We start from the raw sequence: 26,150 nt of genomic DNA, 5'->3' as shown, positions 1-26,150 counted from the left end.
TTCAAAAAGACTATTGAAAAAAAAAAGCGAAGGGCTCGAGCAGTCGGCCCCCTTGACCTTTTCTCGCTCAGTGTTGTTGGGGTTACACGAGGCGAGGCGTTGTTGAAATTTTGTAAGTTCAGCGAGAGCAAAATCAAAAGCAAAAAATATATTATCATTCTGGAAATGTTTAGAGTCCAAAACTTCTATGAACCTGCCTTCAATTAAAGGATTTTAGAAGATTTTACAAATATAATTGAATTTCCGAAAAGTTCTCCAAAAAATTTATCGAACGCATTTGCACAAGCGCCTCTAGAACCACAAAGTGTGGTCGAAACCCAACCTACATGATAAATGCAATGAGAGATAACCAAAAGATGCTCACTTTTCCAATTTGTGTGAGGACTTATTATTTTCAACTCTCTTCTTCCTTTTTGTCGATGTTATTTTCCACTTATATGATAGAGTACAATCTTATCCTCTTCGGGCACACAATAATCAACTTCAAAGAGAAGAATAAAGAATTTAAGAGAAGGAAACAATCGATGGCATCAAGCAGGAACGAAGCGGGTGGAGCAGATGATGCAGTAGAACTTGGTCTTGACTTTGTGAGAAATGGGAATGAAACAGAACCGGAGTTCGACGGCACAGGTGGCCACCATCACGGGGCCTCCGCAGTAACAGCAGAGAGAGCCGGCTCCTTCGCTCTTCATTACCGTCTCTTTCACTTCGAACACTGGCGTCGCCCCCATCATTCCGGTATGATCAACGTCAGATCTCTCGTCTGTGCATCATGAACGGCCATGTGAATTTATAGGAGACGAGCTGGTATAGCAGTGGCAAATGGAGCGCAAGATTGATGAAATTTCCACGACACCTGGATGAAGCTCTTGGAAATTTCCTTCATTCCCACTTGGCATGGGCTTTTCTGCTAACTTTGCGTGTACTCTCAAAACAGAAATAGTTGTCATGTAGAGGAAGGGAAGCAACCGCGAAGAAACCTTTTACAGTGGACAAAAGTTGGCAGAGAGAGAGAGAGATCTTATTAACGATTTCGTTTCTCCTTTTCAAACACATCTTCCTACTATACATCAATAATCATGGACTATAATACAATAAGGCTTCTTGAGCATTCAAAGATGTCGACCCCTTGCGATAAAACTGGAGCCTACAAGTCCCGGCCCAAAAAAAAAAAAAAAAACTCGAGCGTGAAGGAAACCCCAATACAGATCTTTCCTGCGGACAAAAATTGAGTCACGTTCATGGGGAAAAATGGTCAGATCTGCTTCAAATCCACATGAATGATCATGGAGATTGGTCCATTGGGTTGTGGGCTTCAATGTCGACATGCCGAATACCCGGAACAAGCTCTTGTATTTCCTTTTCTAACCTATCTACTTCGCTCCCCAGAGCTGTAACCACTTCCTCACCTGCAAGTCGAAACCAGAAGTAGCTCATCACACGATACATCAAAATATCTCAGAAAGATCATGACCAGAAGTGACATTGACTTCAGAGAGAAGTCATTTTCCCCAAGACATACCATAGCGTGACATGACCTCAAGCAGCGCGCTCTCACCCTTCTGTTTTGCAGCCTCACGAAACTGCGCACGAAAAATTCTCATTAAGTTACCCATCAAAGCCAGGAACATATATGAGAGAGAGAGAGAGTGAGTGCTCCAATGACCAAAAAAATTGGGGCAGAACTGAGTATCTGTGGCTGTGCACAGGAAACTTCATTGCTTTATAGCTTATCACAGTCTCGAACGCCTACTATCATACGATCAGTGTTCAGGCTTATGTAAGGTAAGCTTGCAGATGTGTAAAAATTATCAGAATTTGCCGTGAAATAGTTTGCGACTTCCGCAAAAGAAAAACTCGATAGATTCAGCACATATCATGTTTAGACAAATAACAGATGTGATGATAAAAAGTGGCCAGATAAAAAATGAAATTTATGTACCTGTCTTGCCCACTCCTCACGCCCGGTCCTCTCCAGATAATTTTGTACCACCACTACCCCATTAAAATCTGTAGAAGAGATAACACAAGTCCATGAACTCAAAATTCATGAACCAACACTTTCACTTAGATCCCAAAATGTCATTGGTTTCTTTTGATTCTCAAGGGCTTGTGGGCACAAAGCATCGTATTTATCACTAAAGGAAACACACAGCCCTGTCTTTAAATCCATCAATAATGACTTACACGAGTAGAAGTATGACTTCGAGAAGATATTTCAAGATAGAGTTCACCTGATGAGATAAATGTAGTTATGCATGTCGATGTGAACGAATCCTAATGGCTAGCAACTCTTACCTATGCAAACAGTGGGAAAGAAATTGCTGCAGAAATATCCTAGAGTTATTGATAAGAACTTGGTTAATGTTCAAGTCCCGTCCTTACCAAGATTCTTGCTACGCTATTAAACACTGCAAATAGTACATTGGGTTGAAACATCTAAAAACTAAGTGAACGTGTCTCAGGCTCTCAACACTGAGTCTAGAACTAGCCACTAGATCAAGACAATGGTGCGTGCATCCATCATATTTAAAATCATGTTTGTTTGTATGTATGGTAGGGCAAACATAATTAACCTTAAAGCAGACACATAAACAAGTAGATGACTCCAATAACAACCAGCAGTCATGAATTAAGCAGGCACCATTCAGTCCCACTAGTCTAGTCTACAGCCATTGACAAGAACTTCGTCAGAAACTATGGGATAAACTACGGAGTTGTACCAAATATGCACATACAAGGTCAAACTCACCAAAAACCCCAGAAAAAGTTGCACCTTGTTGTAAAATGAAAAAAGAACAAGATTCTTTTTATTTAGCTGTGCAGGAAAAGAAAAAAACTAAAGAGGAGGTAGTACGACGCTCATCTCATTAATAATACATAAATGTGAAAATCCATTAAAGAGTAAATGACTTTGTGGAAGGCATAATGCATTACCAAATATGCAGATGAAAATAACTAGGTGAATTCCAAACGGAAACATAAAATAATAATAGGCCATCTTCTCCGATGTTTAAAATTTTTTAATCTTAGTATGAAGTGAGAGAAAAGCAGCAGAACAGTCACCTATTTCTGCCTTAAATCTGAAGAACCCAGGTCCAATCACCTCACTTTTGCAATCATACAGAGCATCAACAGCCTACAACAAGAGCTTTGAATTGTGAAAAAAAAAAATGATCCAACACTAGTGCTAGGTGAGATACTTCCTTGTTAATGTGCAAAACAATGTGAAGTAAGTTTTGAAATTGAAACTCTTCAACATAGTTATACCGGGTCATTTTTCAAAAATCGAAGAACCTTTTCCATATCATGTTGGTCCATTGCTCTACCGATCAGGGCATGTCGATTTCTCTGGATGAGAAATATTGCCACCTGCCAATATAATCAAAGAGATAGTCACTTTCAGAAAGTTTAACTTTGTTACCTCCTCTTCACACCAAATTTTGAGACTACTACCAGCAACTTATAGGAACTGGGGATTCTCAGCATGAAAAAGAAATTTATATGCAGTTTAAATTCACAATAGACTTCTTTACTCGAAAATATGATTGCACCTGTTCATCATTTGACATAATCCACATAATTGGAATGTACTAATTGCACTTCCATTCACTAAAAATTGGATACAGTTAAGCACGAAAAATTGGATGGATGCAATATACCATCCCAAGTAGATTGCCAACTATGATAGATCCGATGGGATCATAGATTGGATTGCCTGTGGTGTTTACAGCAACCAATGATGCAGCAGCGATGAGAAGTCCTGTTACTGCAGCTCCATCCTGTATATTAAAAAACAGAAATGGAGAAAGTAAAAGAATAAACTTTAGGCATTATGAAGATGTACTGCAGTGAGGAATAAATTCATCAAATAATATAGCAACATGAGCATGAACCAATCAGCGGACCTTATTTTATTATACATGAAGTTTCCTCCCATTGATCCAAGGAGTGTCACACAAAGTTAGTCCCTTGCAATGGTGAGAGATATGCACTAACTATTGTGAATTTCATTTAGCTACTGCCAGTAAATCTTGATGCCTATTGCCTACGCATATAGAAGAAACCAGTAATTCAGTTACAATAGGACAAAAATGTCTTGTAGAAGAAATGCGTGAAAAGAACTAATTTTATGGCCTTCGGAGGATTAAGGATTATGGCAAGAAACCTAAAATTCTTGCCACATTAAGTTCAGATGCCATGCTACACAAAGCAATGGTAGTAACATAACTCGCACCTTGATTTGATGTCAGAATTGTCCATCATAAAAGAAATGAACTATATCAACTTTTAAGGTGAATCACATCAAAGAACAGTTAAAATTTTTAAATATCACTTCTCCAGTAACCTAATGGGGGCAAGGACGGCCACTGATATTGTAGAGGTTAAAGCATACTATTTCTCGTTAATATACTAGATACTCCAAAACCACTCATTAACAAATGCTTCTTGATAATTAAATCCCACTTCAGAGATTGAGCTCTCTCTCAAACACAACAAAATAGTTTTCCTCAGTGAGTGGAAATACAACAAAAGCAGATATTCCACAGGCCTAATTTTCTTCTCGGACAGAACATATTTGACCTAAGAAAGCTCATTAACAACCCGGATAACTAAGTATGATGTACTGACAGTTATTGAGGAAAAGATCAGTATTGACAAATGACAAGTATCTTTGATCATCTAAATGAGCAAGTTGAGGACAGGAGGTCAACAATCATTGCATAGCTTCTAAAATGAGGTTAAGTTCGTTTTGAGTACCCCAAGTAAACTAGAAGCACAAGAAGAAAGCATAAGGACACCATCCTTTATCAGCATCACAATAATCTCCACATTTTTTATATGCGACAATGCCAGGCAAGACGCATGGATCCAAACACATCTTTGGCATTGAACACCCTAGATTCGATCTTTTGGTATTTACATCCTTTGCTACATCAACACATCAGTCGCTTCCTTTTTTTTTTTGTTTTTTGTTTTTTTCCTTTTTCCTTAATCCATCTATCAACCTTTCCTGCCAAGCATTCCGAATGTCTCCATTCCTCAGATTCTTCCTCCAGCAAAAGAACAGTAGCAGAAGAGCAGTTCTTACCTCTGTCATAACTGCCACAGATGTGGGATCATGACCACGCCAGATAAAATCCCTTACTTTCATCCCCTCTGCAGCTGCACCTTTCTTGACAGCTTGTATGGCAACAATGAGAGAAGCGCCTACATAACAGCAACCTTGATTATTTAAACTGTTGGCATCGATAAACAGCATTGGATCCATGAAGAACCAGTGATTTCATTACAAGTAGCAGCCCAAAACAAATAGTAAGTGGTAATACCTTCAATCATGAATGAGCCTCCGATCACTAAAGCTGCATATTGAATATTTTCTGGAGGCTAAAGAAGACAATGAACTTATACATTAAAAACAACTTAACCCATTTTATGAACTGGCTAAAACTTGAGAAGAATGGCAAATGATAAGAAATAAAAGAAGATTACGTGTGCAATCCACAAGTTTTGAATTCCATTAACAATCGTAGCACCAGAACCAAGACAAAATATGCCAACAGCAGATATCAGAGCCCAAACAAATCTTTCTTTTGAGTACCCGTAACTGCAGAAAATGAGAGAACATAGTGAAAACTAAGAAGTAGAAGGAATCTCTGTATACAGGTGAAGCTCACGGCACGTTTGACAAGATCGTAACCTATATAGAACCAAAACTTTGCTGCTCTAACAATCCTTTTCTAATTTCTATCGAAATTATGCCCCCACTTAATCACTACATCATGTCAAAGGAATATCGAACTCGGTTCCTGCTGGATTTAGAGCCCAACTAATAAAGTTGGAAATATAAAAAAATTTCTTCCAAGTAACAGCCAAGGAAATACAAAGGAAGATCTTTTCATAGAAAAGGCACAAACGCAAATCCCAAGTCACAGTGAACTCATGATACAATAGTTATAATATCAAAGAAGGATGCAAAAAATACTTCTATGCAATGAAGGTACTTATTAAGTGAATACTCACGGATGCAAAGCATCAGGTGCACGCCTTGAGCTAGTAAGACCATATGCAAGAAGTGCCTACAACATTAGCAAGGATTAGCTTCTCTGTGTTCAACGTCCATTAAGACAAGTGTAAATAGCATGATAAAAAGCGACACATCCTTGCAGATAATAGTGTCACAAGATACCTGATTGGCAAAATCTGCAACTGAATGAACAACTTCAGCCAACATAACATGACTTGAGGTTGCGAACCAGACTCCAAACTTCAGTGAGAAGACAAGGAAGTTACACCATAATGCAGTTGTCACTGCTCGTTGACTGATTAAACAATTGGGCCAGGCAGAGAGAAAACAAGTGTTACGAGGCAAGAGAACTATGCCTACAATTAATCTATTAGTAACTCAGGCATCAATAGATAATAAGAAACCTACACATAGGGATCATCACAATCAAACGGCTGTAACATTTGTGCTGCAATTCATTGGGCAATGGAATTCCCAGTATACTTAAGCTTAACCAGTAATAAGAAGTATCAAGGAGAAGCAACCAGGAGAACCGGCCCATTTACTTAAAAACATGAAGCAAGAACGGGAATCAGCAAGAGGAATTCTCAAGGGTGAAATGGGATCCATTAAGAGCAAGCGAATCATATATCACATTTCGAAAAAGGTTTCAGCATTTTCTTGTGTTTCACATATGGAAAAAGGGACTAGCAATCAACAATGACAACTTTTCCCATCGTCAATTGTATTTTGGCCACAGAACTAGCAGAGACCAAGTTAATCATTTCAAAGAAATGACTAAAAAGCAAGAGGACAGGACAGCCTATCTTAGGAAAGATAAATAAGCACATGCCAGACAAGTTCTTTCTATTTGGATAGCTTATTAACAAAAGATTTTACTGCCTCTTTGTAAGTGAAACATCTTTCAAGAGAACTACTTTTCGGATAAGTTGATGATAATCACTTCCATGGATTCTCCCACAAGACAAAGTATTGCAAAAATTCTTATATTTGAACAAGGATAACCAAACACCAAGCATTCGAGTTACACTCATAAGCTGCAACTAGAGGTACTTTGTTATGAGCTCCTTTGTTTAGTCCTTCTATAAGCATCTCTCACACGTCAATCTTCCAACCCAATTCATTGAATTCTCTAATTCAAGAGTAATGGCAACCTAAAATAAAAGATCCCACGAAAGAACTGTAGCTGGAACAACCAAAGAAAATTTAATGGCCTGTTAATCCCAAACAAGCACTAGAAATGGATTCACCATATACTTGAGATGCCACATTCTCTGATCATTCCAAAAGATAAAAAGTTGCCATTCCCTAATCCAAGGACCACGCAGTGATACAATTTCGAAATCCACTACCACTACACTGCATCAAAGGCCATATAGCTTTCTCTCTCTCCCTATGTAGGGCCATACTAGGCCCAGGCACCAACTCACCAAACCCAACCACTGTTACGACAAGCAAATCGCGCAATGCAGCACCAAACCAAACCAACGCACGACAAGGCAATGAGGAACGGCGAAGGAAGAGACCGCAGTACCTGTGTTCATCGCTAATATTTATCTTCGTCAAATGCTTTTGCTTGGCTCTCGTGAAAAAGTCTACATATTTGAGCATCGTCACAAAGTAAGCCAGGAGCAAAACTCAAAAAAAGAATAAACCAGATTAAATTCGCAGAATACAAAGGAAACCATCACGAAACAGCTAACTGAGCGGGACATACTGCGATAAGACCAGCACTGGTGGTGGTGATGGTAATGATGGCGACCAGCGTAGGGCGCGAGCGAACGGGCCAAGACCGGGCGTCCCGACGGGCCAGAGCAAAAACCATGGTTGAATATAGGGAGCGAAGATCGCGTCAACGGATGATCGGGGCACAGAAAGGAGCCGGGAGGTGATGGGAGGGGAGGGGCATTGCCGTCGGGGCTCCGGCCGTCGCCGCCGGCGGGGAAGAGGGAGAAAGAAGGGTAAGAAGAAGAGAGGCGAGAGTGACGTTGACGCAGGCGAGAGAGGAGAAGAAGTCCGAACGGCGATCTCATCGGAGACTCCGCAGTCCGTCCTTACCACCGCAAATTTCACTTCATTTTAGAGAGAGAGAGAGAGCTTCCTTCTCGCTCTTCTTCAATCTGAAGCGCCACTCCATGCCCAGAGGAGGGAGGACGAGGAGGAGAAATTGGTCAAAAGAGGTGGTTCGCTTCACTTGGAGGAGAGAGAGGGTCGCCTCACAGAGCATATGCTTTTCCTTCTCTTTTATACTGCTTTCGAAAAGTTGGTTTTTCAACTCTAGCGACGGAAAATTAAGGCTCCGTCCGTTTCACAAAAAATTAATAAAAATATTTTCTTATTTTTTTAAATAAAATAATTATATTTTTTGGTATTTAACTGAAATATTAAAAAAAACTAAGAAAATATTTTTCGTTATTTGGTATTAAAAATTAGATTTAATTTGCCTCTATGCACTCCATTCAATAATTTTTTTTTTTATTTTTCAATTTTATTTTTTTTTATCTTTTTTTAAAAAAATCAAATTTTTAGTGTTTTAATTATTTATCTTTATTTTTTTCCTTTGTTCTCTTTTACTTTATTATTTTTTATGTTTTTTTTTCTATTGCTGTTTTCCGCCGATCGTCGACCACCCGCCGCAGGTGAGCTCGAGCCTTGCTTGAGGCCATCAACGGCTCACCCGGCTTCGCTCAAGATCGGTGTCCCCTAACCGGCCTCGATCTAGGCCGGCCGTGGCTAGCGATCGGCCGAAGGAGAAGAAGGGAAAATAACATAAAATAAAATAAAAAATTTAAATTTTAAAAAAAATAAAGTAAAAAATTTAATTAAAAAGAAAGATGATGAAAATGTTTTTTTTCTCCTCGAAAAGAGAAAAATAATTTCCCTCCATTTGAAGTAGTTTTTTTCATGGGAGAAAAATGCTTTTATAGATTAGCTTATTTTTTGTAAATCAGACGTTGAAAAATTCAAAAAATATTTTCCGAAAAGTTGTTTTCCTTGAAATAAATGGAGCTTAAAGGAAATTTTCAAATAAGAGTCCGAAATGCACTCATTTTTTAAAATAAGGATTTGAAGTGAATTTTATTTCAAATAAAAGCCTGAAATATCCTTATTATTTTTAATGGCCTGAAGTGGAAATTGTTTCCGTCATATCAATCTCAAAAAGCATCTCAACAGCTGGTTAGGGGTATTTTTATCATTTATATTTATATTTTATTTTTTCCTCATTTTTTTCCTTCTTTTGTTTTCTAAAAATTAAAAAATAAAAATAAAAACAGGTGGAAGGACCTTCCGCCTGTGGACGGTGGCATGGCGCCTATGTTTCCTTTTTTTTGTGTTTTAACTTTTAGTTTTCTCATTTTTTTAATTTAATTTAACTAAAAATTAAGTTAAAATTGTATTTTGACTAAAATATCTACTCGCGAGGTCAAACTCTTATTTGAAACAGTCATAACCATTTCGGGTCATTATCTTTTCTTTTTTTTTGGGTCAAACATGCCCTCATTTGAAATAATGAGGGCACTGTGAGCTCTTATTTGATATTTTTTCGAAAACTAATTGATATATCCCAAAAAAATTATAAACTGAAAATAACGAGCTTAGATAAAAAAAAAAAAAAAAAAGATGAGAAGCAAAAAATATTTTCTTACCATCAAATGAATAAAAACTAATTATTTTCATTAAAATTGATTTTCATAAAAAAAAAATACCTTTATTATGAATTTTTCAGTGTAATTAATACACTCCATATTCTGATGAGATCCAAATCCGACCCCATCAAATTGGTACTGTTAAAAAAAAAATTCGACGTGTCATTTCATGTGTACTCAGCAACTCACGTGTCATTTTCACATGCACAATCCAAAATAAAAAAAAGGGTGAATATAAGGAAATTTTACTTGTTCTTAAGGCAACCATAAGGGAGAGAGAGGGAGGGGGTGATTTTCATCAAGCACCACGAATTTTCTAGCTTTGATATTCTTTAGTAGGGTCTTAACGAAAGTTAGTGAACAATACAATCTCTTTGAAGAATGCGTAGTATAAGCCGGAGAAACTCGAAAAATCAACAGCCAAACGAGATTTTTTTATCACGAGAACGACTAAACCGTCGGCAAAACATTGACAATAATCACCTGCTCTTCTCATTACATATTGTAATCCTGTCAAAAGTCAGATATAGAAAGGAATTCACAGTCTGATGAGCTAGGAAAAGGGGAGTCGCAGATCAGTTCCAAAGTAAGAAATGGGTCTCTCACCCCAAAAAAAATAGACTCGTGTAGGCATTAGGGAGATACCCCGTCCCTCGGAAACAATGACTGTGGAAATAGCCTGTAGCCTATACATTACGCCATCCTCGCCGTGAGGCTGTTTGACTCATCGCTACCACATCGAATCTTCTCTTCTTCTAATGGGGACCCCCGAACTGTAGGGCAACCAAAATTTACAAACTGGCGGACTGAACCAGTTTGCCTGCTTGGGACATCTAATTTTTGTAATCACCTACTCGTGATCGGCCCGCCTTCCTGTTGCGCAACCTAATCGTCGGCTTCTGTTGCTCGTCCGGTTTCGCAAGATTCATCGCGTCGTTCCTTGGTACGATTCTGATGGGGTGCGCTTCTGTGTTGAACACCCATTCGTCCAAGGAAATGACTGAAGAGGGGGAGAATAGGAGGTAGAGATACTTAAGTGTCTCCGCGAGAAAGAAGCTTTGCATCATGTTGTCTTTGATTCCAGTGTTAACCTGGTAAAGCCGGAGAATAGATGACAATTGTGAGTGATTTAGGAAAACATCGTCTTGGAGGTGAAAGCGGAAAAAATCAAAACTTTAGCCCCAGGAAAAAAATTTTCTGAAAATAGGGCATTAGGAAAGACGAAAGACGATCATAGATTAAGAAACCCTTACATCTTTGAGCCCAACGTATCCTGCTTCTACACGAGAGTTCTTTTCAAAGGCTTGGAATATATTCCAACCCCATTCCTTGTAGGTATTGTTACCAGTCAAGCGCCAGAGGTAAAAGAGCGACTCAACTGTCTCTGGTCTGAGTATGTTCCACGATGTACCCACACTCATGTCCTGTAAGTCCCAACATACGTGAAAGAAAGCTCCTGTAAGTCCCTACATATGTGAAAGAAAGCTCCAGAATATCCTAGGAAAGCAGTAATTTGACTAAAAAGCACAACTACCTCCCCAGCATGAAAGAAGTAGTTTTCGCCTGCTAATTTTGTCCGGGTGGACTGGTAGAAGTTATAACAGGTCCACGCAAGCTGCATCAAAAGGATTTAATCAGACTCCAAGAAGCAAAACAAGTCATGGATGTGGATGATCAAGGCGAATTATGCATTCAGTTTCACTTCTCTGTCCCATACAAAAACAATGTCTTTGATTTCCCTTCCATAAACAGACCCTAAAGCGATTCGTTCACCGTACAACCTGGACGCAGATGATAAGATTCATATAGTTTTGTCACTGATACAAGAATCTTATACTATTGCTCATCTGTTAGTTCTGTAACAGTTAATGCTCTAGGCCTAAAAGGTTACCTCACGGTATCTGGAGTATTTATGAATGTGTACATAGTTTGCGCAAAAACAATTGCAACATGAACCGGGACAATATCTACAAAATTAGTGCTACGCCGCTACCTCTTCTGCAAGAGACAGAAACTTCTGCGACTCCTCTGGGCCATATCCAAATGATCCTAAAGCCAGCATACCTGGAGCAAAGCATGCCAGTTCATCCATCTGCAACAATTTGGAGAACAAGTTAAAGTAAAGAAAATAATCTTGAGCATGTGATAGTATACTTATCAATATAATAATAATCCAAAACTGAGATACGTGGACATAAATCAATGCAGCACTGCAGGTGAGAACCATATATCACCTTGTCAGTTAAAGAGGGCCCGTTCTTCTCACAGATGTAGGTAAAAGATGATGGTGTTGTTTTCCGAATCAAGCTCAAAAGACCTTTCATTGATCTTTCCCACATTTCCCTGCTTCCCAGTTTTCCAACAGACTTGATAAGAGAAAATAGCCAAAAGATATAATGATTGTAAATACGTTGTTAAAACTTAGCTGTGAAATTTTGTGGTTACCATTGCCAACTGTTGTAAAAGCTCAAGTTGTTAGTACTAAGCGTGGAAATATATAATTGAGGAGACAAATAAGTGCCTGGAAAGATTTGAGCTTAGGACCTCCTACTATAATATCATGTGAGATATTGTAGGACCCCTGCCAATTGTTCTAAAAATTTAAAATACTAGATGAAAGCGCAGTTTAATGTTTAATTATTCTATCACTTGCTATACAATTAAACTCGGACTTCAATCAGGGGAAAAACAAAAAATCATGTTTGAAATATAAAAAAAAAAAAGAAAACAAGTAGAGCACAAGGAAACAAGTAGAGACCAAAACTTTTGCAAAAATCAGGGTAAATTACTGTTTTAGCCAAATCAGAAGACAAAAAACATTATTTTTTACCCACAATCAAACAGTAGAGACCAAAACTTTTGCATTGGGCGAGTCTGAAAGTTCTTATCCTCAAACAAAAGTACCATTTTAGGTGCTCTAGACTATGGCAATAGTAAGCCACTTCTGATATGTGCAACCCACTAAAAACCAACTCTTTATGACTAGTGCCTACTATTCCACAGCCTACCAACATATTTACTCCACAATTTTCAGGAAAAAACTTCTGCAGAGAATTAAAAACAGATTTTTTTTAAAAAATTTCATTGAAAAACAGATTTTATGCAGTTAAAGGTTGCATTCGTAAAGGATGACAAAAAGTTACGCAACATACTAACTATAGCATCTACCGCTAAAAGGTGAGGGTAAATAATGCTCAATAAAAATGTCGAGTTGGCAATTAGGAAATCCTCAAAACCATTGACATAACATAAGGATGGCAAAAGCTTATATCGCCACAGATATTGTGAAATCTACCAAGAAAAAGTTAAAGATGAAGGTCAGCTGACACTCAAGGAAAATCTTATCACATAGGTGATTAGTTCTCAAAAAAATTATGGTGCATACAATTTTAATTATTCAGGTGAGAAAAAGTAAAACTTTGCAAGCAAATTTGGTGACGATCACATCATTAATTAAAAACTGTAAAAGATATAAGCTGACCAATACCTTGCAGTCATAAGCGAGCATAAAAATAAACACCAAACTATACGAAGCAACTAAAAGTTCTCACCTATAAGGCCTTACAGCTGCAGTTTTATTCCCTTGTATCCAAACTTTGAGCAAATATTCATAAAAGCTGCAGAAAGAGTTTCAACCAGGTCATTGACTCGCTAGGCTACTAAAATGCCTCTTCGAAATTGTTAGTGCCAAAACATAGTATTCTCCAAATGAGGTTCATTAGAAGCTTGAAGTTGATTGTACAGGATCATGTTTGTGAAAAGAAATTGTGATCATATTCATGGCATAATGTTAGTACCTATCCCCCATGGCGCCAAAGGTTATGGCTGAATAAGAAGATGTGCCACTCTCAGGATTAATGTATATGGGCAGCAAACCATCATCTGGAAAGCTTCGGTTAAGTGCAGATATGACATTCTCCGCCTGATACATCAGCACATTATCTATTTGAAAAGTAACCATAGTTTAACCTGAAAAAACGAAAGAACAAAAAGATATGCTCTATGTTTCCCTTTTCAGTGATCATACACCAACAAAACCATTCTGAAGGAAGACCAGATCCCAAGTAAATCAGCTAATAGAAGTTTCTTTCAATCATCATGAAATCCAACATAGAAATGATTTAGCACCAAACAACATATAAGATGTTCAAAAAAGAAACTTCTTCATCATCCTTGAAGATCCTTTCGATGAGCACAGGTAGAAGCTACAGAAGAAATAATAAGCCATTTATTGGCCAGCATACACACACACCTGGCTTTTTGTAATTTTTATATGAGCACAGAATGTGGAAGTACTTCACTTATCACAAACATAGTCTTACAAATATTATGCATATACCTTCTGCTGATATTTTGGATCTCCTGTTCTCTGAGAAAGAGCAATCAACTCCAGCTGTTCAGTGCCAGAATCGGCCAGGATACTGTTTCCCTGAAAGCATAAAGAATGCAAATTAATCAGATCAACAATTCGTATGGATATTGTGAAATTTTGTGGGACCATTGCCAATTGTTCTAAAAGCTTAAGCTGTTAGATGAAGGCGCGGTTTAATATCTATATTCTAACACTCCCTCTCATGCTTAGTATGGTCTTTTTTCCTAGTACTAAGCACGGAAATATTTAATTGGGGAGACAAATAGGGACCTAAAAAAATTTGAACTCTAGACCTTTTGCATTGATACCATGTAAGATTTTGTGGGACCACTACGAATTGTTTTAAAAGCTTAAACTGTTAGATGAAGACGCGGTGTAATATTTATTTATTCTAACAGATATCTTAATGATTAAACTTCCAAAGGACATGACAAACATAGGTTACTAATCAAGCCAACTATAATGAATGCATCCGATGGAGGTAAACTAGCGGAGGGCCTACCTAGTAACTTCAGCAAACAAACTGAGGCAAAAAATTAATTGCACCTCAATTGACTACAAAAGCGAAAATTATTAACTTTCACCAGAAAAATATATGAAGAAACCCAGAGAAAATAAGCGGTGGAAGGAACAGATCTAAACACTGCATGAGACAATGATTGCTTTTAAAGCATGCCAAAAACAATGGTTCCAACCAATTTGATACATAAACCCATGGGAAAAGCAAAAGCCAAATAGAAGGTACTCAGAAAAGACTTGAAAACTTCTACAATTCAATGGAAAAAAACAAAATGAAAGGTTACCCCAGTCCATCCAGGGTTATGTGCATTCCCACGCGCCAAGTTGATAACGTTGTATGGAATCCCAGAGGGTGTATTCCATGCAGGCAGAAGCCTATCCGCAATATCTCTAGCCTTCTCTAGAAAAACTTCATCATCTGAAAGGTCATAAGCACTCAGAAGTCCGCCTACAACCCTAAAGGAGCAATGTATCAGCAGAAGCAGTATCGATATGCTATTTGCTTCCAACAAATAGAACGCATTTCTGTTATTGAATAAAGATCACTTAAATGAACACAAAAGAAATCTTCTAAAATAACCTTATGGTTGTCTCAAAAACACTAGCCTCATAATCCTTGTTAAAATCCAAAGAATTTGCAACCCACCTGCAACAAGAGGCAACAAAAATCAACCTTTGAATAAAACGTGTAAAGGTTGAATCACAAATCTTACAAAAGGAAAAATGAGGCGTCAAACACCTGTCATTAGCTCAACATTACAGATAACCACCAAAACACAATACCCACCTACTAAACCATGAGCTATGCTTCCCCTTTAAAAGGAAGGATTGCTTCCATAGATTATAGACTTTGAAATGGACACATGCATTGCACTCCATGATAGAAGGTAACTGTCAGAAGGCACTTGACTGAAGTTAAAACTTACTCTCTTGCCCTTTGAAACTCCTCTTTCAGTCCCATAATATACAGTGTATCAAGGGAATCTACAAGAGTTGCGCCAAGGCCACCAAAACTGTTCACTCCTTGCCTTGACTGTGGCTGCAAATGAAAAGAAGAAAAAATTGAAACTAGGTACCCAAGAAAAAGACAACCAGGAAAAGGGTGCGGACAAGTAATTCATGGCAAGTTTGTAATTAAAAAATATGCATAGGCAACAACAAATGATCCATGCACCATAGAGCAACTTGCTGGTCAGTAGAAAGCTGGGCACTAAATAAAGCAAAATTTACTCAGCCCATTCATCTATTCTCTTTTTAACCATAATAATAAACTGCACACCTGAAGCTCATCATTTCCCCACGCATATTTCTCATATGAGCTCCATGCGTGGAGCATAGCCTCTTTCACTTTCTCCCTCCGTTCATCATCAATGGGCTCAACTGGAAGAGCCAATTTCTTGGATGAATCACCATCTTTGCGTCTCTCAACCACGTCTCCATGTTTAGATTTATACTCTTCCACCTGAATACAAAAGTTTGAAGTCAGGCAATGCATACCATACCCAAAATACTTCACAAAGCAATGTCCTTTCAATATTAAAGAATGCGCCAGAGAGCAAAATGCAATGTCCAAGGAGATTCAGCTGTAGCTTTTTGTTTTTCTTTCTTCTTTTTTCTTTTTTGAGGGTTGGGGGCTTGTTACAGGTGGAAGATTAAAACAGAAAGAGAACATCAGGTATGATTAAAAGTTAGAGAACACTTTTAAGTGTTTCTCTCCAACTCACAAGCTCCATTAAATAATGGATGACAAGTTTACAGATCTCAATATAGAAAACCTGCAGAACTATGACCATAAACTATGTGTATCATGCTGCAAAGTTAAAAAATATACTGGTAAAGACAAGAAAAGGAACTAGAAATATGGGATCCAAAGTTGGCCAACAATAGGAAGCCTTAGCAGTTAAAAATATTACCAGATTCCGCAACTCCTTTGCTTCTTCTTTTAACTTTGAAATATCTACCTGCAAAGCAGAATTACCATCATTCTACAACAAGATTCCAAAATGAGTTTCAACCCAAAGCAGGACATCATGTTGCAAATTTCAGTGAGGGGAAACAGCAAATATACACATTGTTCAATTTCAGCTCTCCGTTGTATCATTGTGCTATCGACCATCTCAAAAAGAATGAAAGGTTCAATTACTCATGCATCACACTGGGAAGTGCTATGGAGGTCCCAGAGGTAAAAAAAAGCAATCAATCTTTCTAGTCAAGAGGCAATGTGTCAAGTAAACGTTTGCTAATCTACCTTAATGTAACAAAGGCAATATTGGTCGTGTATCATGTTATAAGCTCCTAGGCATCTCGCCAATCTTTTCTTTTATTAGCACTTATCTCTCATTTTTAACGGTTTTTAGGTGCTATAGACCACAATAACCTTCCTTGAAGGAGGCACTTGTCAATTTGCTGACTCCCATAATTTGCAACAGAAACCTAAATACTTTAGAAGCATGGCCAGCTCATCCAGTGATAACAGCTAGCTCTATAGAAATTATGTCTTAAAGGAACTTTCTCCATTTGCCAAATAACCCAAACTCGAGTCTATCACCGACCCCATGGTGGACATCTGTACCTTTACAGTACAAAGCAGCAGCCAGCATAATGATCACTGGCCATAAGATCATTTACGGAAGTAGTTAATTCCCACTTTAAATGCCTTCTGTAGAAGAAAGCTAGTGAAGTTTAAGGATAGAAAATACAATTGGCATGAGATTGCAAACGTTAATGGCAATACAGTCATTCTTATGCTATTCTTATTAGTCATCTGTCAGCGTGATTGCCCGCAGATATTCACCCATAGACAGACCACCTACCCAATGGCCACAAAGGAACACTTGCCAGTGATTGCATAGAGAAATGGATACAAAACCACTACACTACAATTGATTGCCTTGGTTTGTTCCAAAAAAAGCTTTGTGATAAAGGCGACATCTCCCATTTTGTAGGAGCTTAGACATCCGTTCCTGTTTCATCTGCTACAGTAACTACTAGGCCAATGGGTTCATCATCAGTTGCTCCACTAATTGAAGGCAAACCTCACTCGTTTTTCGCTCATTAAGCACGAAATCTAACACCCTAAATAGGACTTCCTTTTGGAACCTTAATATTTTTGTAATACCCTCACAAGATTAACAAGAGTATCCAGTAAAAGGAACAAAAACCCATTGAAAGATCTGGCAGTTAATTGTATGCATCATCGATGTCGAAACCGAAAGCATTATTAGCCCAAGCACTTGAAGCAGTCGGATTTTTCCACAAGTCAGCCAAAGAGACGATAATTGAGGAGCCAAGTTGTAAGTACCTCGTGTTCCCTGACAAGAGTCTGGCGATCCCACACCACGAAAGTGACGCAAACAAAGCCAATGAAGAGCAAAGCCAGCCTCTTGGGCCTCTTCAAGTAATACGAGGGGTTACAGTACCTCCACCCGCTCGACGCCGACGCCGACGACGATCTGGTCCTAGCCATTTAATCACCAGCCAGATCTCGAACTCCGCAAGCACACTCCACTCAAAACCCACCAAGATTCACGACACGGTATCAGAAACCATCGGAAAAAGCGACAAGCTTTAAGGCCAAACCAAAGGAAAGACCTTCTGGGTCGTCGTAATTTCCAGCAAAGGAAGGATATTTGCGTTGCGAAACAAGAAAACCGAAGAGCTAGAATCTGAAAGAGGGAAATTAGAACAACAAAAGTATAAAAAGGAAAGCGGACAATCTCGCCTCCAGTATATGGGTGATCACAGATTAAATGGATCTCTGCTTAGATTCGGAGGTAAACGATGTAAATGGGGACGGAGTAAACAAGCAAGCAGAGAGAGAAAGAGACACAGGGAACGAAGAAATTTTGACTTCGTCCAGATCTAGGAGAGAGATAGATAGCTTGGTCCCTGTCCCAGCAAGAGAGAGAGAGAGAGGAACATTGATCAATCCTTGAAGGAACACGAAAACGAAAATTAGGATTTTGGACTAATCATTATTAAACTTACTAATTATCTTCTGTACTTGATATTTAACATTCACGCGTGCCTATTGCAACTGGAGACATGTTGGGGTTGGGATTGTTAAGGAAGAGCCCGCCATCCCCATTCTAGTGCAGTGGCATTAATCACAAATTTACCTTCTCTTGTTGATTTTTTTTTTCTCGAAATGAAAATTAATCCCAACTCCATTTTTTTAACATAATAAAAATATATAAATCGTCCTCGACTTAGATACGCCATTTGTAATACAACTAAACTTAGCGAACTCGATTTTTTTGGGTATTTGATTCATATTTTTCGCAAAATATCGAAGTGCAAATGATCATTATTTGAAGGGAGAGCTTTTATTTGACACGTTTGTGATGGGTAGTAATTATGATTTTCTGAAGAGAACGACGACTTTGACAATGAAGTTTCTGCGAAGAGCCAAGTCCGAGTCAAGGTCCACCGATATGTCCCGACTCATGCTGGTCAAACAAATTGTGGTTGGGCCGATTTTCTAGCCTTGAAGTGGACGGCAATCCAACCACTGGTGCATCCCATTCTGCGCACTCTCGGTGGAACTTTAGGATAGTGGACTTAGGAAGCCAGCGTCGTAGATGTACGAGCACTCTCTATGGGATTTGTCCGCTTTGACCAATCCCATACCGACCCTCGGATCTCCTAAGCACTTTGCATCGCTTTTGTTCCTCCAGTGAAATGGAACGAAGCACAGAGCCGGGGTAAAGAGAAAAATTTATACTCGAGCAAGGAACCGGGTTACCAGATAGAATATGATCTCGACAACCAAATGTCCCGGCCGTCATTTACATCAACGAACAGAGATACCTCTTCCTCTTCAAATCTTTTGCAATATGGATAAACTAAGAAACAGACTAGCCATCTCCATCAAGAACAGCAGACACACTCAATGACAACAATCCCAAACTGAACAGTATATACAATTTGCTTGAGGTTCGCAACTGCTCCATTTTAGAGACATTTCCCCATGTATTATTGGCTTTCGCCAGACTAGACCTGAACAGGGTCAGGATGTCTGTCCGCATAAAATGAAAGCATGGACTAGGCTCTGAGCAGCTCGGACTTGGTCACCTGTTCCGGACACCACTACAACGCCTTCAGAAGCCCCTTGCTTTTGATCATGAATGTCCACCATCGCACCTGAAATCTGCGATCACCGAGGGTCAATGAGGCTGCGACACATTTAATCTTATTCTCGGGGACTTAAACATCTGCTTACCTGTCTGATCTGATTCAGATTGCTATCATCCTCTCCATGTACATGCCCTAACAAATTCTGCGGGATCACAATCTCAACCGATGTGCTCGTCAACATGGGGCCTGGATTTCCACTGATCATACAGATTCATTAACAGAAAGCCGGGAGGATCAGACAAAAACATAAACAGGGAGAACTTTCTGAACACAGTGATCCAAACACCACACACAAACATCGTGTCCAAGACATGCGCCATAACTGCAGTCATGTTCAAAAATATAGATTTAAGTCCCTGCAGATTTGACAACACTATTCTATTTTTGTTGTTCCTGCATTACTTTAATTGATTCACCATGTAGTTCAACCTCCCGGGCAGACGCATTTATTCAGTTGGTATTTGACTAAGCAACATAGAAAAAGGGCATTACCTTCCAAAAGGCCAACTTCCTGGAGGCCTACCAGAACCAAATTCAGGCATTCCCCTAGGATGACTGCCACTGAAACCCTAAAATAACTCCAACCAACAGAAATCAATTCCAGATGTAAGATTTGATAGATAAATCTTCTTCTTTCGCAAGTTTATTGGGGATACGGGCTTTTTTGAAAGGTGAAAATAACATACTTGTGGAGTCCACATTCTTGGTGAAGGTGGTCTGTCAAATGGAGGTCCATAAGCTGGTCTGTCACCCCCATAAGGATGCGGAATATGCTCTCTAGGCGGAAAGCTCCGGTCCACTCCATGAGGAAATGGAGGCTGTAAATCAAAGGGTGGCGGGCCAGGGATAGGACGGTCCATTCCATGAGGGTGTGGATAACGGCCTGGAGAATGTGGGTAGCGGCCTGGAGACTGGGGGTTATGCCTCGGCCTGGAAAATGGGGGTGGCATTTCATTGAAGGGAGGCAAGTGTGGTGGGGCAGCAAAGTTTGAACGCGGGGATTTCATTGAGAATATGGTCTCACGAATTCTGCCAGTTATATGAAACAGAGCATCCTGTACAGCATGCAAGTTTCCCACGACCTGCCAAAACCACCCAGCTTTCAACATCATAAGCTGCATTAATTTGATACGTATGAACATCTCCCCCAGAATATCAACTGATGGATGGAAAGTTGATTATCTTACCTAGCAGAATCAGGCAGATTTACGCTACAGATTAGATTCAAGAGCACGTCACTTTTAACATTTCCGTGATAAAGGGGAAACAAGACTAGCAGACTGGTTAAGTCAAGAATCACACATTACCTGCACAACATCATGATAGTGTGAGTCAAACTTCGGAGAATGTTCTCTCACAAAAACTCGTATACCAGCACCAGTAGCCCTCTTCAATTCATTGATGAAAAAACCTCCTTTGCCTACCAAGAAACCTATCTGCTGAGAAGGCACAAGAAGCCTAGCAATAACTGCAACTCCAGGTTCAAATCCAATCTCTGTGATTTTGTGATGCACGCGCATGACAGCATCCTGTGCAGCAGAACGTATTTGCTCCGAGTTCTGAAATGAACGGCGAGAAAGAAGAGGTAAGTTGTTGACAGACTTGGAATGGAATAGATGCAGCTGACGTGGTCACAATCCTGCTGCTCTAAAATCCACAGAGATGCAACAATTATTGCAGAAAAAGATATCAAATCTAGTACTGCCCGCAATTGCAGGTTTTACACTGGCATACCAGATGAAGTCCTCGCCAGTCACAAGTATAATTTCACCCAGAGCAAAACAATCAGTTAGTAAATTTGACTATCCTATTTACTTCTCGAAAACCACTGCTCCACAAGATTCACGCAATTATTTAACCATATATCCTTCACTCCTTAAATCTCCACATATGTTTCTCATAAGGAAGATATGCTATAGATGCACACTCATTCAAGAGCATTCATGAGAGAAATATTTTAGATTACAAAACATCTAAGAATCTGCAAACTCCACTTAGTTGAATAAGGCTTGATAGCTGTCGCTGTAGAACATCTAACAAAGTACTATGGAAACAAAAAAATCTAAGAAAGAGGGCTCACAAGGCAAAAACAGCAAACGGATTTCAACTATAGAGTCGGATGAACATGCCTCTCGTGCAGAAATTATAATGACTTTCTCATCTGAATCAGGCGAACCATCAGCAACTTTGATAAAAGCACCAGTCTCATTTTGCATGGCACGAACTACAGAGCCACCTTTACCAATCACGCTGCCTACTTTTTCTCGCTGGCATAGCAGCTTAAATACAACCTCCTCTTCCACCACCATCCTACGGTTGGCTCCGATGACCTCAGGCCCAGAAAAAGGAGGGTAACCCATGGATAGATGATCAGCGGCATGTCGCCCAAATGGATGGCCCTCTTTAGGAAAAGGATCCATATGAGAAGATGTTGAAGAAGGCAAACCTCCGGAAACTTTAGCGGTTGTGGCACCTGAGTTGGCTAAATCAGCCCTAGGGTTTTCCTGAAGACAGCTTGAAACAGATAGGAGTGCTTTCTTCACAGCTGAGAAATTTCCTGTAATCTGTATCAGATTATCATAATTAAGACGCATGCGCAAAGTAATTACCATATAAGGATTATTTAATGAGGAGCCACACATTATACAAGAGAAAGCAGACAAACGTCAATCGCATCTCAGCCACATACAATAAGAGGAAAAGGCCTTTTTACTTGTATTGTATTCATATAATCTACTGCCACGTCTCAGACTAATGCCATTAATGTAGTTCACTATATTAAAGGTCACACAACTTAATACTCAATTATTCTCACAACAAACTTAATTTGCCACGATTCCTTCAACAAACTTACCACAACGCTTCACCGTGGAATGCTCCAATTTTCATGCTAATGTTCATCTTTGTTGGCATTTCTTCTCTCACTATTCTCTCTAGCTATAAAATATAATCCATATTATTGCCAATGCAATATTTTTTTCAGAGTAGTTAATTTTGTGACCAGTAAGGGCAGAAAACACACAGAAGCACTCACTAACTTGAGAGATTAAAAAAAAAAAAAGGAAAAATTGAAGCTTCGTTTTTTAACCAACAAGAAATGCAAGATTAAGTGACCATTCCCATTACTTCCAAGTGAATTTCACATAACTTTCCTACATCCATATCACATATTTCCAGGGCTTAATTTAAAGCTCATAACTTTACAGCTGATACAACAGAAGATATCTCGGAAGAAGATTAAACTTGTGCTTCATTTTCATCTTCTGTTGCTAACACAACTTTGTAACTATCTCCAAGCAGTAGAAAAGTTTTATTGCCAATACTTGTCCAGGAATTGGCCTTATTTTCATTCACAGAGCAACAAAATCAAAACTTGAGACACTTCTCTCTCATCTGCCTTTCTGCACATTTTGCACATACCAATATAAGCAACAAAAACTGCCAGTTTATCAACTACTAAGGTGTTAAGATACAGAATCCTAATTAAGCCTTGTTCAATTTTACACAAAGCTATGGTAGCCGACAATATTGACATGTTTGAGAAGATTAAACTCAATGGTGTTTGTTTTTGCTTCCCAAAACATCTATCTCTAACCCTCAGGCACATTTTCAGTCACAACTTCATGGCAAGAGAAAAATTGAGCACCTTTTTCTCTACTCGTCATCCGCACCCCATCAATCCTAAAACCCACCAAAAGTGTTAAAATGCAAATTCATCATCACCCAAATGTCCACGACATTCGACTTGCAACAACAGCAAAGGGTTCAGCGGCTTCAGCATTCTAGATAGTATATGAGCATAAGGAGCTCTGCGAAACTACATAGTAAGAGCAAAATCAAGGACCTTTTTCTTTACTGCTCATCCGCACCCCATCAATCCTAAAACCCACCAAACGTGTTAGAATGCAAATTCATTATCACCCTACTGTCCGCGACATTCAACTTATAACAGCACCAAAGGGTTTGGGAAATCTAGATAATATATGAGCATAAGGAGCCCTAAGAATTTGCAAGCAGCACAATAAAGTGTAAATGCAATCATACGAGCAAGCAATTACAAGTGGCTAGAACGGAAACAAGCAGCACCTCTATCAATTCATCCCTGGAAGAAGCAAAGGATGGATGATCCAAGGGCAATACAGTGACGGAAGCCCCACTCTCGTGCCTAATGCTCTCAATTCTCTCAAGAACTTGACGATCCACCTGATCACTCCGCGCCAACATCCTACACGCCACAAAACCCCTGCCACTTCCACTCTCATGAGGGCTCGAATTGTGGTTCGGATCACTCGATGCCCCATCATCCACCTTATTTCGTTCCACCAAAACTATCTTCTCAAAAGCCCTAACTAAAGCTCGCTGAGCTGGGGACAGCTCCACGCGCTCGCCCACATTCGCACGCGCGCTGAAACCTCCGCCCAATTCAGAACCCGGAGCCGGATTGTGTCTGCCTTCAGGTTCAGCTAGGTTCGTACTGGCGGTGGTGCATTCGGTGGAGGATATGAGAACCACTCGATCGTCGCGCGAGGAAGCTGACGGAGGCTCTTCAAGGACGCGAACTTTCGCGCCGGCGAGGTCGCGCGAGCCCGAAACGACGCCGCCAGCCTTAGTTGCTGGGCATAGAAGCCTAAATACGGCGGCGGCGACGGACTGAGAGGGAGCGAAGTTGGGCTCCGAAGCGGCGGTGCAAACTGACGGCGCCGGACGCCTGGCGGCGAAGGGAGCGTCCATGAGGAGGCGACCGCCACCGTGGAGTGCTCACGGCCGTCGAGGAACCGTCGGGACTTTTACGACTTGTCGTATCGGGTGCGGTCGGGGAAAGATGCCCACTGCTCCGACATCCTATTTCCATCCGAACTCTCACAACTCTTTAAATTATTCAATTCAAATCCGACTTATGTTATACCTTCGACGAGGGTGCAAGCTCGAGAAAGCTTTTGCCATCTCACATTATCGACTAACGATGTAACCAAGACTCTCATTATTTCCCAATTCACACATAGACCGAACTCAAACTTCTTCTACCGAAGTTCTTATCAATTTCGACGAGTGTGTTAATTCCAATAAAGAGAATCTCGAATCGGGTGAAATTGATATAGAAGAGTAAATCGAAATATATAGGAGAGAATTAAGCTTCTCACGATGATCGGTAACTTCTTCTTTATAGAAGGTAAAGATACATTTCTCATCCCTAGCTATGGGTGCTCTTTCCAATCGCGTATTTGAGCTTTTAATTTGTCTGAATCAAGCACTCATGTTTTGTACTTTTCTAACTAGGTTTCTCTTACTCCAAATTTTGTTAAACCGAGTTATCGTGTTCATAGGAGTTGGTAAAGAGTATGACGTGGAAAAACTTCAGGCCTTAGAATGTTATCTACCGCGGTATGTGCGCCCAAAACGTTCGAGATGGAGTTTAGAACCAAACATTCCCTAACGAGATTTGTCAAGATGACCAATACATTTTTCCAAAAATGAAAAACTCTATCCTAAAGAAAAATATTTTTCGAAAAATCATTTTTCAAAAAAATAATTAGTTTTCCTTTTGTAATGTGCTATATGAGTGATTTTTATTTTTTTGGTGTTTCAATCTCATTTGAAAAATGATTTCAATCTAATGACTTTATCACAATTAAGAAAATTGAATTTTTAAGTTATTTTATATTTTTTACTTCCGGCCGAAATCCGGCGAGACACTAGCTCGCTTCGCCAAAGGCACGGGCCGACGAGGCTTGGCCTTGCTCGAGACTAGTGAGGCTCGAGCTCGCCAATGAGGTCAACCTTAGCTGGCCTGCGCCTATGGCCAGTCACGAGCCATTGCTAAGGCCCGCCGTCGGCCAAGGGAAAGAAAAGAAAAAATAATAAATAAATAAAATATTGAAATACGAAAATTCGATATGAACAATTCCGAAAAGTATTTCACCTCTTTAAATTGGGGAATTCACTTTCCTCATTTTATGAATAAATATTTTCGTTCATTGAAAAGCGCTTTCGGTTGACTTATCATTTTATGCGAACCAAACGGGTTAAAGTTTGGAAAACGAGCTCCTAAAAAACACTTTTATTCAAACATACACCCTCAAATTGAAAGTACACATATTTAGGCTCTATTTATTTCGCAAAAAGTAAATTTTAGAAAAAAATTTCTAGATTTTTCAGCATTTGATTAGCAAAAATTAAGATAGTATAGGAAAACATTTTCCACCAATGAAAAAAACCTCCTCAAAAAGAAAGGGAAATTTTTTTTTCTCATCTTTCCTTCCCCCTCTCTTTCACATTTTCTTTCTTTTGCAATTATTATTTTACTTTCTTTTCATTTTTATTTATTTTTGAAAAATTCAAAATTTTTATTTTATTTTTATTTTCTCTTCTTTTTCCTTTTATTTTTTTATTTCATTTTTTTTTATTTTCTCCTTCCTCTGCCCGTCCCCGTTCCTCCACCGACCGCGGA

The 26,150-nt window shown here is 39.3% G+C and overlaps 3 protein-coding genes across 3 annotated transcripts; all 3 read right to left on the bottom strand.

The window, feature by feature from the left end:
• Nucleotides 1–348: 348 nt before the first annotated feature.
• Nucleotides 349–8,200, bottom strand: LOC115752663 (metal tolerance protein C4). Its single transcript, XM_030690934.2, has 13 exons — nucleotides 7,746–8,200; nucleotides 7,563–7,623; nucleotides 6,191–6,323; nucleotides 6,025–6,080; nucleotides 5,494–5,608; nucleotides 5,331–5,388; nucleotides 5,093–5,211; nucleotides 3,663–3,782; nucleotides 3,271–3,372; nucleotides 3,067–3,139; nucleotides 1,943–2,010; nucleotides 1,523–1,583; nucleotides 349–1,409 (listed from the first exon to the last, which is right to left on the bottom strand). Exons 1-13 carry the CDS (start codon nucleotides 8,059–8,061, stop codon nucleotides 1,285–1,287), a joined length of 1,407 nt encoding a protein of 468 aa, XP_030546794.1. The 5' UTR covers nucleotides 8,062–8,200; the 3' UTR covers nucleotides 349–1,284.
• Nucleotides 8,201–10,086: 1,886 nt separating this feature from the next.
• On the bottom strand, nucleotides 10,087–18,480 carry LOC115752662 (mannosyl-oligosaccharide 1,2-alpha-mannosidase MNS1). The gene is made up of 14 exons (XM_030690933.2): nucleotides 17,868–18,480; nucleotides 16,480–16,527; nucleotides 15,846–16,028; nucleotides 15,493–15,605; nucleotides 15,147–15,212; nucleotides 14,851–15,022; nucleotides 14,015–14,104; nucleotides 13,473–13,597; nucleotides 13,227–13,292; nucleotides 11,910–12,018; nucleotides 11,669–11,767; nucleotides 11,210–11,290; nucleotides 10,929–11,099; nucleotides 10,087–10,766 (listed from the first exon to the last, which is right to left on the bottom strand). Exons 1-14 carry the CDS (start codon nucleotides 18,030–18,032, stop codon nucleotides 10,509–10,511), a joined length of 1,746 nt encoding a protein of 581 aa, XP_030546793.2. The 5' UTR covers nucleotides 18,033–18,480; the 3' UTR covers nucleotides 10,087–10,508.
• A 395-nt stretch (nucleotides 18,481–18,875) lies between these two features.
• On the bottom strand, nucleotides 18,876–24,539 carry LOC115752660 (KH domain-containing protein HEN4). Its single transcript, XM_030690931.2, has 8 exons — nucleotides 24,480–24,539; nucleotides 23,789–24,446; nucleotides 21,832–22,266; nucleotides 21,010–21,261; nucleotides 20,389–20,784; nucleotides 20,195–20,271; nucleotides 19,788–19,899; nucleotides 18,876–19,715 (listed from the first exon to the last, which is right to left on the bottom strand). Exons 2-8 carry the CDS (start codon nucleotides 24,431–24,433, stop codon nucleotides 19,575–19,577), a joined length of 2,058 nt encoding a protein of 685 aa, XP_030546791.2. The 5' UTR covers nucleotides 24,434–24,446; nucleotides 24,480–24,539; the 3' UTR covers nucleotides 18,876–19,574.
• Between the last annotated feature and the right edge of the window lie 1,611 nt (nucleotides 24,540–26,150).

Source organism: Rhodamnia argentea, chromosome 2, assembly GCF_020921035.1.
Source record: "Rhodamnia argentea isolate NSW1041297 chromosome 2, ASM2092103v1, whole genome shotgun sequence".
NCBI classification, from domain to species: Eukaryota; Viridiplantae; Streptophyta; class Magnoliopsida; order Myrtales; family Myrtaceae; genus Rhodamnia; species Rhodamnia argentea.
The sequence above is the reverse complement of the archived record's forward strand: the minus strand, read 5'-3'. Positions and strand labels throughout refer to the sequence as shown.

Excerpts from the sequence above, each read along its gene's own strand:
- LOC115752663 (XM_030690934.2), bottom strand. The coding sequence starts at position 8,061 with ATGAGATCGCCGTTCGGACTTCTTCTCCTCTCTCGCCTGCGTCAACGT. Across the intron at positions 3,140-3,270 it reads GATTTTTGAAAAATGACCCG|GCTGTTGATGCTCTGTATGA; the intron begins GTATAACTATGT and ends CTCTTGTTGTAG. Across the intron at positions 2,011-3,066 it reads CAGATTTAAGGCAGAAATAG|ATTTTAATGGGGTAGTGGTG; the intron begins GTGACTGTTCTG and ends TCTCTTCTACAG.
- LOC115752660 (XM_030690931.2), bottom strand. The coding sequence starts at position 24,433 with ATGGACGCTCCCTTCGCCGCCAGGCGTCCGGCGCCGTCAGTTTGCACC. Across the intron at positions 22,267-23,788 it reads CCAGGGATGAATTGATAGAG|ATTACAGGAAATTTCTCAGC; the intron begins GTGCTGCTTGTT and ends AATCTGATACAG. Across the intron at positions 21,262-21,831 it reads TTATAATTTCTGCACGAGAG|AACTCGGAGCAAATACGTTC; the intron begins GCATGTTCATCC and ends CGTTCATTTCAG.
- LOC115752662 (XM_030690933.2), bottom strand. The coding sequence starts at position 18,032 with ATGGCTAGGACCAGATCGTCGTCGGCGTCGGCGTCGAGCGGGTGGAGG. Across the intron at positions 11,768-11,909 it reads GGCCCTCTTTAACTGACAAG|ATGGATGAACTGGCATGCTT; the intron begins GTGATATATGGT and ends AAATTGTTGCAG. Across the intron at positions 11,100-11,209 it reads ACTTCTTTCATGCTGGGGAG|GACATGAGTGTGGGTACATC; the intron begins GTAGTTGTGCTT and ends TGGGACTTACAG.